Raw genomic sequence first — 12,088 nt, forward strand, 5'->3', positions numbered from 1 at the left:
TCCAACACCATTTCTTGAGCAAATATCATTTTTGCACAATGGTTAAAATTTAGGATAAAATACCGCTTACTCGATAATGAATGAGAAAGGAAGGCAAAGGTGTGGCCTAGAGGTAAATGAAGCAGGAGAACCATGATGTCTCATGTTCAAATTCCAGCGAAAGCTAGATCACTAAGCAATCAGTACTTGAATAGGTGGAAATACTAGGAGATCTCTTCTCATATGTCAAACCTTGGTGGACAGAGTTACCTATTTTCTGTGCTGGTGAGTGATAGTAGGTACTCATGGAATTAGTTGAGGTGCGTGTAAGCTAGCCAGACACCACACTCATAATAAATAAATCGAAGCAATGTATAACGAGAAAAGATCAATTTGTGTTTCCAGGCTGTTAAAGATAACCCGATTCGTGATTCTAGTTCTGATAAATAAATTTTTACCTTGTGAAACACAAACCACAGAGAATCCTAGACAGAACAGCCATCGAAACCTATGTTCCACACTAAAATAATGTTAAGAAGGATTTCAAACAATTTATTCATCATTCTAAAAAATATCAACAACAACAAAATACTGAAGCATTGATTAAAAATTAACTGAGGGATATTACACATTGCTCTTTTACTAAACTACTTCAGGATTCTTCTAATAGCAACCTGACCCAATCGTCCGACTCAAACTTAGAAGTCAATTTTTTTCCATATTTTTCTCATTTCCTTCTCTTGAGGCAAGGGTTTATCGGAAACAGCCTTGCTACCTCTCAAGGTAGGAGTAAGGTTTGGTACACTCTATCCTCCCCAGACTCCACTTGTGGAATTAGAAAAAGAAAAAAAAAGAAAAAAAGAGAAAGTCATCCTCTTCCATAAATTAATGCTAACCAATTACTAAAAATTTCTACTTATCCTACTTTCTCGGTAAAATATAATAATGAAGTAATTAACGCACCCCCATTTGTTTTAGCAAATTGAAACTGATGCAGATTGCTTACTTATAAGCACTTAAATGTACTTATAAGCACTTAAATGGAAATATAACTAATTGGGAAGACCAGCTGATTTAGTAGCAATCTACTACAATTGCAAATTATTTAATTTCTTGCATTAACGAGCCAAAATTAAGTAATTCCTTTATCTCCAAATCACAAAAACAGTTCTTACCATGAATGGATTTCCCCCTTCTTTTTTATGGCCTTAATTATTTTCCCTCTTAAGAGAATATGTTCCTATTTAGCTTCATCTTGGGTTGTGGCTATAAATATCATTTCAGAGCAATGTATTATCCAGGCAAATCAACCACAGGGTTGAAACTAGTTTTAAAGAAATTCTTTTAAAGTCAAAATGGTCAAACACCGAAGTTTCTTCATTTTATTCATCACCATAGCTGTTATTTTTTTAGTTGTAGCATTTGAAACTAAACAGGTAGAAGGAGATTTGGATGGCAATGGATGGAATAATGCCCATGCCACATTTTATGGAGACATGAAGGGTGGCGATACCATGCGTAGGTTATAAACCTTAATTCCTTGTATATGTTGTCTCTCCACCGTGGTGTCTAGACAGTGCCCAAGTTAGAAATTTCATTAAAGATTTCCGAATATATATATATATATGTGTGTGTGGTGTAAATTTTCAATGAATGTTGTTCAATTGACCACCCTTCTGTGTTAAGACTGTTATGATATATAGCATAAAATAAATTTATCATACCAAAATGCTTCTCCTTTATCCAGACTTGTGACTGGCAATGAGAGCAAGCTCACACAGTGTATAATTTTTATTTTTATTCTTATATCTATTTCTACTTTTATTTTTATTTTGTATAATGTAGCCTTTAATTTGATGATTTTAAACGGGAAAATGGTCACATAATCGATCTCAACTTTTTGGAATTGAGTACTAATTATTGTTGTTGGAACAAAATTACCATCTCAAAGTAAATAAAGGGTAACGAAACATGCTCAATTGGTGAAATGTTTTTTATTTCAATTGGTTTTTACCATCAATTTGAAGAATTTTCCACTTTAAAGTATGTCTTCTCCATTTTCTCTATTTTTGGGTTTTCCTCTTTTTAACCTAACCTAAGGCTGTAGATAAAGTAAGTAAAATTGAAATATGGTGTTATAGGAACATTTCACCTGTGCATAAAAAAATATTTGCAACTTTAAGTTTTTGGTTTCTGTTCATAACATACACATTAGTAACATTCTGTAACAAATTCATTTGAATACTTTGCAGAGGGAGCTTGTGGTTATGGAAATTTATTCCGGCAAGGTTATGGCCTGGAAACAGCAGCACTAAGCACAACACTCTTTAACAATGGATCAACCTGTGGAGCTTGCTTTCAAATAATGTGTGCCAATGACCCTCAATGGTGCAATAAAGGCGCAGTCATAACTATAACCGCCACCAATTTCTGCCCTCCAAATTACACAAAAACTGTAGATATTTGGTGCAATCCTCCACAGAAGCACTTTGATTTATCAATGCCTATGTTCTTAAAAATCGCCAAATATAAAGCAGGTGTTGTCCCAGTTGTTTACAGAAAAGTCAATTGTCACAAAAAAGGAGGGCTCAAGTTTGAGATTAAAGGGAATCCTTATTGGATTCTTGTTCTTGTGTTCAATGTGGGAGGTGCTGGAGATGTTGCCAATGTCAAAATCAAAGGATCTAAGACTGGATGGCTACCGATGTCGCGAAACTGGGGCCAAAATTGGCAGATTTCTCAGCAATTACTAGGACAGAGCTTGTCTTTCAAAGTACAAACTAGTGATGGTCGATGGGTTCAATCTGATAATGTTGTTCCAGCTAACTGGAAATTTGGTCAGACATTCGAAGCGAAAAATAATTTTATCTGATGATGTATTGTGGAAAATAAATCTTCTTGAATCAATGTAGTCTAAATTTCTTTTGTCCAATTAATTCTCAGTACTTCGAGTCGAGATTGAGCGACAAATATACTCGGATGGAATATGCTCAGTGTTATTCTTATGATAATTTGGGAAGAGACCACCTATCACACATAACTATTCAATTTGCTTCACTTATCCACACACATTAAATTAATAATTAAGCCTTATAGCAATAATTGTATAATCATACGAATCTGAAGATAACGAGTAACTCTGGAAAAAGAAACCATCATTACTTCATTTGAGATACAAGAAATTCCAAGTTTTTGGCTTAAAATCCTCCGACACTTGTGCTGTTTCTAGCCATTTCCTTCAATTTAACTGTACTTTAAAACAAATCCTCCACTTTCCGTGTGATTTCATATCTGGAAATGATTCCCTTCTCGTCTGCATTCAACAATAGACCTATTTCCGAACCATCACGTATACTAGCCTGTGTATAAAATTGATTTCCAAAATAAGGCCAACATAGAAAAAGCGACTCCCGTACCTACACTCTCAATTGTCAAATTCCAACCACAATGATTCGTGAAACATGCAATTGAAGGGTGATCCAACACCATTTCTTGAGCAAATATCATTTTTGCACAATGGTTAAAACTTAGGATAAAATACTGCTTAGTCGACAATGAATGAGAAAGGAAGGCAAAGGTGTGGCCTAGAGGTAAATGAAGCAGGAGAACAATGATGTCTCATGTTCAAATTCCAGCGAAAGCTAGAACACTAAGCAATCATTACTTGAATAGATGGAAATACTAGGAGATTCTTCTCATATGTCCAAACCTTGGCGGACAGAGTTACCTAGTATCTGTGCTGGTGGGTGATAGTAGGTACTCATGAAATTAGTTGAGGTGCGTGCAAGCTAGCCGGACACCACACTCATAATAAATAAATCGAAGCAATGTATAACAAGAAAAGATCAATTTGTGTTTCCAGACTGTTAAAGATAGCCCGATTCGTGATTCTAGTTCTGATAAGTAAATTTTTGCCTTGTTAAACACGAACCACAGAGAATCCTAGACAGAACGATAATCTAAACCAATGTTTCACGCTAAAACAAGGTTGAGAAGGATTTCAAATAATTCATTCATCATTCTAACAAAAAAACAACAACAAAATATTGTAGCATTGAGTAAAAATTAATTAAAGGATATTATACATTGCTCTCACTAAACTACTTCAACATTCTTCTGATAGTAACCCGACCCAATCGTCCGACTCAAAGTTAGAAGTTAATTTTTTCCATATTTTTCTCTTTCCCTTTTCTTGAGCCAAGGGTTTATCGGAAACAACCTCTCTACTGCTCGAGGTAGGAGTAACGTCTGGTACACTCTACCCTCCCCAGACTCCACTTATGAGATTAGGAAAAAGAAAAAAAGAGAAAGTCATTATCTTCCATCAGTTAAGGCTAACCAATTACTAAAAAGTTCTACTTATACTACCTTTCTCGGTAAAATATAATAATGAAGTAATTAACTCAACCCCATTTGTTTTAGCAAATTAAAACTGATGCAGATTTGCTTACTTACAAGCACTTCAATGAAAATTATAACTAATTGGGACGACCAGTTGATATGGTAGCAATCTACTACAATTGCAAATTATTTAATTTATTGCATTAACGAGCCAAAATTAAGTAATTTCTTTGTCTCCAAATCACAAAAACACTTGCGACTGGCAATGAGAGCAAGCTCACACAGAGTATAATTTTTATTTTTATTCTTTTTCTATTTCTACTTTTATTTTTATTTTGTATAATGTAGCCTTTGATGACTTTAAATGGGAACATGGTCACATAATCGATCTCAATTTTTTTGGAATTGAGTACTAGATTTTGTTGTTGGAACAAATTTACCATCTCAAAGTAAATCGAGGCTCACGAAACTTGCTCAATTGGTGAAATGTCTTTTTATTTCAATTGGTTTTTACCATCGATTTGAAGGATTTTCCACTTTAAAATGTGTTCTTCATTTTTTCTATTTTCGGGTTTGCCTCTTTTTAACCTAAGGTTGGAGATAAAGAAAGAAAGAAAGAGTGAAATATGGTTTCACCTGTGCATAAAATAATATTTGCAACTTTAAGTTTTTGGTTTCTGTTCATAACATAAACATTAGTAACATTTTGTAACAAAATACTTTGTAGAGGGAGCTTGTGGTTATGGAAATTTATTCCAGCAAGGTTATGGCCTGGAAACAGCAGCACTAAGCACAACACTCTTTAACAGTAGATCAACCTGTGGAGCTTGCTTTCAAATAATGTGTGCCAATGACCCTCAATGGTGCAATAAAGGGACGGTCATAACTATAACCGCCACCAATTTCTGCCCTCCAAATTACACAAAAACTGTAGATATTTGGTGCAATCCTCCATAAAAGCACTTTGATTTATCAATGCCTATGTTCTTAAAAATCGCCAAATATAAAGCAGGTGTTGTCCCTGTTGTTTATAGAAAAGTCGGCTCAAGTTTGAGATGAAAGGGAATCCTAATTGAATTTTTGTTCTTGTGTTCAATGTGGGAGGTGCTGGAGATGTTGGCAATGTCAAAATCAAAGGATCTAAGACTCGATGGTTACCTATGATGCTAAATTGGGCAGCTGGCAGGGAAGAGCTTGTCTTTGCAAGTACAAACTAGCGATGGTCGATGGGTTCAATATGATAATGTTGTTCCTGCTAACTGGAAATTCGGTCAAACATTCAAAGTAAAAAGTAATTTTATCTGATGATGTATTGTGGAAAATAAGTCTTCTTGAATTAATGTAGTCTAAATTTCTTTTGTCCAATTAATTCTCCAACACTTCGAGTTGAGAAATTGATGTTGGATCACATGTTAATAATCAATTGGCTTCACTTATGCACACACATAATTAAACTAACAACTAACAATTAAGCCTTACATCAAAAGCTGTCTAATCATACGAAGCTTACGATAACGAGTAACTCTGGAAAAAGAAACCATTATTATTTCATCTAAGATACGATAAATTCGAAGTTTTTGGTTGAAAATCCTCCAATTCTTATGCTATTTCTAGCCTTTTCCTTCAACCTAACTGTGTTTTCTCTTATACTATCATGTGATAACAAATGCCCCACTTTTCGCCTAATTTCATATCTGGAAATGATTCCCTTCTCGTCTGCATTCAAGGATAGACCTATTTCCCAACCATCACGTATACAAGTCTGTGTATAAGTTTGATTTCCAAAATAAGGCCAACATAGAAAAGGGACTCCCGTACTTGCACTCCATTGTCGAATTCCAACCACAATGAGTCATGAACCAGACAATTGAAGGGTGATCCACCACCAATTTCTTGAGCAAGTATCATTTTTGCAGAATGGTTAATACTTAGGATAAAATAATGCTTCCTCAACAATGAATGAGAAAGGAAGGAACAAAAAAAGGAAGATAAAGGTGTCTCCTAGTGGTAAAATGAAGCAGGTCTCATGTTCAAATTTCAGCGAAAGCTAGATCACTATCAGTACTTGAATTGTTGGAGGTAGCAGGCGCAAGAGCTAGCCCGGACACCACCGTCATTAAAGAAATGAAGGAACTAAAAGTAACTAGGGACACATATCCAGAACAAAAATTCACATCATGTTGGTATCACAGAGAAATAGGAAAACTATTTTTGCCGTAACTACTATCATCCCATGGATCTTCATATAACCTTAGTCGTTCAATAATATGAACTCATAACATTTAGCCACTAGAAAACTCTATCTACTTGATCTTCGTAATTCTACAATTCTCCAGAACTGAGGCAAAACTAGCGGCAAAACACAAAGATCATCATAACCCCTTTCTAGTCGGAATTAGAGATAAGCTTCACCTTTTGTTGCCAAATGCTTGAGCATGACTTCTGGCAAGAATAACCATCAGAGCACCAATCCCAGCAGCCATTCCAGCTCCAAAGCAGAAAGAGGGCATGTGAACAACCGATCTTCCTTTGTTTTGCATTATTTCCCACTGAAATTGAACATCATCTGGGTGCCATAAGCTCATGTGTACTGCCACTGTCATTCTCACATCAGAATCAACTGGAGTGCTGATAACTTGTAAACACACTGGACAAGAAGCTTTCAAAGTCATTCCTTCTTCCTTTACAGCGACTCTTCCAGCAACTACTATCGCCTTATCTCTCAATGGCTTTCCAAATGGCCTAGAAATCTACACAAGGATTTTGGCTTCAGAAGAAGATGAATTGCAAGATTTGCTAATAGGCATGACTTAGTGGCGATCAAATTGAAGTTGGAGTAATTGGCTTACCATTATAAGCCTACAAAGCCGCTGCCACGACATCCTCAGCTGATTCTTCATCTTCCGTCTTCTAGGACTGAACTACTGTGAATAATTATAAGGAAAGTTGATATTCTCTACAATGATACTTCATACAAAGAAATAAATAGAATTGGAGGTCTCAAGTTCAAATTCCAGCGGAGTAAAAAATACTACTTCCTCTGTCCCAATTTATGTGATACACTTTCCTTTTTAGTTTGTCCCAAAAAGAATGATACACTTTTATAATGTGAAATAATTTAACTTAAAATTTCCCCTTTACCCTTAATGAAATGATTTAAGGGCACACAAATATCTGTGACTTGTTTCAGACTACAAGTTTCAAAAGTCTTCATTTCTTTCTTAAACTCCGTGCCTAGTCAACTACATCATATAAATTGGGATGGAGGGAGTAAGTGATTTCTTCTCATTTGTCCAAGCCTTGGTGGATAGAGTTACATGGTACCTGTGTTGGTGAGGTAACAGACACCTCATGGAATTAATCGAGATGCGCGCAAGCTCCCGGACACCACAATTATCAAACAATAATAATAATAATAATAAATCGAAGCAATGTATCACGACAAAAAGATCAATTTGTGTTTCCGGCTGTTAAAGATAGCCCGATTCGTTATTCTAATAAATAAATTTTCACCTAGTTAAACACAAACCCCAGAGAATCCCACACAGAACGATAATCTAAACCTATGTTTCACGCTTAAAATAAGGCTAAGTATTTCAAATAATCTATTCATTATTCTAAAAAATATCAACAAAAAATAAAAGGCATCGAGTAAAAATTAATTTAAGGATATTATACATTGCCTCTTCCACTAAACGACTTCACGATTCTTTTGATAGCAACCCAACCCATTCGTAGGACTCCAACTTAGAAGTCAATTTTCTCCATATTTCTCTCTTTTCCTTAGCCTACATTACGCCAAAATTGAGCAATTCAACTGTAAAAACCCACATTAGGCACCCACGGGTGTAGCCTAGTTGTCAATGAAGTAGGTTGGTCTCAGGTTTAAATCCCAGTAGAGACAAAACACTAGGTGAACAGACACATATATCTGTTCGTGAAAGACCATGACTATTCATGAAAAGTCATCTCTTAAGTTCTATAAATATAAGGACACTCTTGAAGTAGAATAGAAAAATTTACAGGAATAAACACGGGCTTTGTTGCATCCTAAAGGGAATTGCTTGTATTGTCCCCAATTTATCTCTTTGAGGAAAGTCGATTCTTCCACACCTCAAAGCCATTTCTTCTTCGATTATATATTCCTATTTTTCTAACAGTATCCCGTGAAATTAGTCGAGATGCCACAAGCTGGCTCGGACACCAGGTTACCAAACCACCCCTCCCCACGTTAGCACTACAATGAGCAAAAGTACTGCAACAGATTTAAGCAGTTAGAGAGTAATTTCTTCCGTTACTTTCTGTAAAAATTAAATTGCAATTTTTGCAAAAACAGTTGGAGAATGTACAATGCACATATGGATTTCTCTAGCAAGTTCAAAGGAATGCACATATATGTACTTTCGTGTGTGTTAGAGCTAAAAGGACAGAAGGGTACCAGGTTGAAGCAGCTTAGCCGGAAAAACCTCGTTGACGATATTTGAGTTTTACCGTATTTGTCGAATGGAATTTAATTTTTTATATGAAGAGAAGAATTCTTTCCAAAGTAAAATTGGGAAAGTTGTCTTGGTGACGAAGGAAATCAACCAGGTCAATATGGGCTATAAACACCTTTTGACTTATGTAAAGTTTGGTTACAATCAAAAAGTTATAAATTGAGGGTAAATTTCACATGCGGTCACTTAACTATCACTTTTTTCACAAAAATCACTTTAAGGTGTCATTTGATCATAAATACCAAAAACAAATTCACTTTTTTTAGAATTTTTGAAGTTGGAGTTGGAGTTGTGTTTGGACATAGTTTTTGAAATTGTAGTTTTTGCTGAAATGTAGTTGTAAAAAAGTGAAAAAAGGGAAAAAAAAATTAAAAAACAAGTTTTTCTTGTTTTTGGTATTTCGGAATACAACTTCAAGTTGTATTCGGAATATTTATGGCCAAATGCCCAAAAGTAAAAAAAGTGAAAAAAAAATTCGAAAAAAAGTGAATAATTTTTATGGCCAAACGGCTACTAACTATCATTTTCAACTCAAAGTCACTTAACTTTGAGTACACTAACACAAAGGTCACTAAACCACTTCACGAAAAGTACACTTAACTATCGTAAAGTGGTTTAGTGACACCGGAAAGTGATTTAGTGACTACTCATAGTTAAGTAACTTTTGTGTTAGAAACGATAGTTAAGTGACTTCTATAAAAAAAAGTGTGAGTGGTCATCTGTGAAATTTGCCCTATAAATTGGCTAATCTCAATTTATGAGTAGTTTTTAACTACTTTTAGTTTAATCAAGATTTTTAAATATATTTTTCAAAACACAACTCCTAGCTTCATCTTCGTTTTGTGTACGTCGTCCATCCTTTTCCGTACCATAATACTTGTAAATTTATAAAAAAAAAAATAAAGAAAAAAGATTAAAGAGTATTTTAGTTATTTTATTGAAGAATAGTTTATCAACACTTTTTACCAAACTTATTAACTACTTAGGAATGCTAATTTCAACAGTTATATATATCCAAGTACATAATTGATTCTTTTATTAAAGTGATTTCAACATTTAATGCTTATCAAAAAATATACAATCAGCTAACTCAAATGGGCTCTAGAAAAGATTAATGCAGGTTTGAGGGCAACGTCAAACCTCTTTTATAAAAACGTTGTTTATTCGAATATTTTTTAACTATTATAGCGAAATGCTATTATAGTTAAAACATACTATAATATAACATCACTTGAAAGATGATTCCAAAAATAATTAGTTGTTCTAATGAAATGCAGCGAATGAGTGTTTATAGAAATCCTACCGTATAACTACAAAGAACTTGCCATTAGTAAAGAAAAATTCTGGAGTGCCCTTCTTTTATTTTATTTTTAACCATATATGATATTATAAATCTATGCTCTATTATATTACCCCATTCCATTAGGATAACATGTCAGAAATTTCTCCATTTACAGAGTTAGAACCAAAAATATCAAAATATCTGATTAAATATAAAAGGTCTCATTCATCTCACAGTATCGCATTCGATATATGTTTTTCTACTACTTTTATCAATTGACTACAGTTAATTAGTAAACTACTCAGCGGTCACCATGTGTTGTTTATATGGCAATAGATCGGTTTCAAAAAATTTAACTTGTCTCTTATACTAGTAAAAAATATTGAAAAAAAATTACAATATTAGTTGAACACTTAATTTGACAAAGAAAGTAGGGGTGTACATGGATCGGGTTGGTTCGGATTTTTTAAATACCAAACCAAACCAATTGCGTCGGGTTTTTAAATTTATACACCAAACCAAACCAATAAAATTTGGGTTTTTCAACCTCGGTTTTCTCGGTTATTCGGTTTTCTCGGTTATTCGGGTTTTTTTTCGAATAATCTTGATACAAAACATATAACTTTTACGTCAAATATTTCTTTAGTCCTAGTAAGATACAACTATGTAATTAAGGTGTTTCATAAGAAAATAACACAAAATGTGAGAAGAGTGATGACATTGTATTAAAATATTCAACAAAAGATAATAAAATCGGTTAAAATAAATATTGCTAATTAATAAGCCATAAAGAAAATGACCATAATCTAAAAATACTAAGTCATGCTAAAATAAGTACGGCTAATAAGTATTAATTACATGACAAGAAAAAAACTTAAGTTCTGTATTTTCACTCTTTAAATCAATTATGCAAAACTAAATGATAGATATCCAACATTATTGTTATTTCTATGGGTAAATTGAAATTCTTTTGTTAGTATTAGTGTTGAGTTGGTTTTGGTTTGGACTTTATATGAGTTACTAACATCCATAGGATATAAAACTTATTCACATTCAAAATCCTAAGTTCAAGCTTGAATAATATGATAATAGATGAAAAACTATGAAAAAAATTAAGAAATATTTATAAATTACATTACAAATAAATATTTTTATGTATAAAATATTTTAAAAATTGAATACATGTAATGTCGGGTTGGTTTGGTTCGGTTTGACTTTTTTTTTAGCTAAAACCAAACCAAACCAATTATGGTCGGGTTTTTTTCCAACACCAAACCAAGTCAAACCAAACCACTAGTCGGGTTTTTTTCTCGGTTTGACTCGGTTTATCGGTTTGGTGCGGTTTATCGGTTTACTTTGTACACCCCTAAAAGAAAGTATCAAATTAAATTTTCGAACAAACTTACTCAAACTCTTGCACGTTTGCAAAACAAATAAAGGCATAACATTTATCTTATATTTTACAAATTTATTACTACTTAACAATAGTTAATATTTTTCAGAAAAAAAAAAAAAAAACAATAGTTAATATTTGTTTTGTAGAGAAAACCCAAAATGATCCTTGAGTTGGGCTCAAAATCAAAACTGTCCACTAAATATGATCGTAGAACACCATTAGTTCTCCGAGATTCTCCACTTCCAAGATGGATTTTCTTTGTGTTGTGTCCATGTAAGAAAACATTTCCTTTAATGGGGACATTATAATCTCTCAAGTCAAGGGGAAAACATGTGTACTTTAGTTCTACTAAAAAAAATTGTGTATGCATCCTTCTCATATCATAACAAATAAGTAAATGTGTTAAACGTTATTAGTCGGCCGTGCCTTGGTAATCCATTTTCAAGGGAGTGAGCAAGTGTAAGATGCAAGAACTAAAACATTATTCTGAGCTGTTAAAATTTCTGCTCGTCTTCCTTTTTTCACATGCAAATATATTCTGTTGCAGCTTAAGAGTTTTTGGCTCTCACCGTCACATTGATTAAAGGACACTGT

At 33.7% G+C, this 12,088-nt stretch overlaps 2 protein-coding genes and 1 pseudogene across 3 annotated transcripts; 2 read left to right on the top strand and 1 right to left on the bottom strand.

The window, feature by feature from the left end:
- The first annotated feature begins 612 nt into the window (after positions 1-612).
- Positions 613-3,008, top strand: LOC132055744 (expansin-A22-like). The gene is made up of 2 exons (XM_059447707.1): positions 613-1,497; positions 2,232-3,008. Exons 1-2 carry the CDS (start codon positions 1,335-1,337, stop codon positions 2,849-2,851), a joined length of 783 nt encoding a protein of 260 aa, XP_059303690.1. The 5' UTR covers positions 613-1,334; the 3' UTR covers positions 2,852-3,008.
- A 643-nt stretch (positions 3,009-3,651) lies between these two features.
- On the top strand, positions 3,652-6,280 carry LOC132057524 (expansin-A23-like; annotated as a pseudogene).
- Positions 6,281-6,476: 196 nt separating this feature from the next.
- LOC132055745 (uncharacterized) lies at positions 6,477-8,926 on the bottom strand. Of its 2 annotated transcripts, none has more exons than XM_059447708.1 (3): positions 8,759-8,926; positions 7,170-7,244; positions 6,477-7,070 (listed from the first exon to the last, which is right to left on the bottom strand). In XM_059447708.1, the coding sequence occupies exons 2-3, from the start codon at positions 7,218-7,220 to the stop codon at positions 6,729-6,731; spliced, it is 393 nt and encodes a 130-aa protein (XP_059303691.1). In that variant the 5' UTR covers positions 7,221-7,244; positions 8,759-8,926; the 3' UTR covers positions 6,477-6,728. The 2 variants fall into 2 exon arrangements, with proteins under 2 accessions (XP_059303691.1, XP_059303692.1); XM_059447709.1 differs by having other exon boundaries at positions 7,170-7,241; positions 8,759-8,919.
- Between the last annotated feature and the right edge of the window lie 3,162 nt (positions 8,927-12,088).

Source organism: Lycium ferocissimum, chromosome 5, assembly GCF_029784015.1.
Source record: "Lycium ferocissimum isolate CSIRO_LF1 chromosome 5, AGI_CSIRO_Lferr_CH_V1, whole genome shotgun sequence".
Lineage (NCBI taxonomy): Eukaryota > Viridiplantae > Streptophyta > Magnoliopsida > Solanales > Solanaceae > Lycium > Lycium ferocissimum.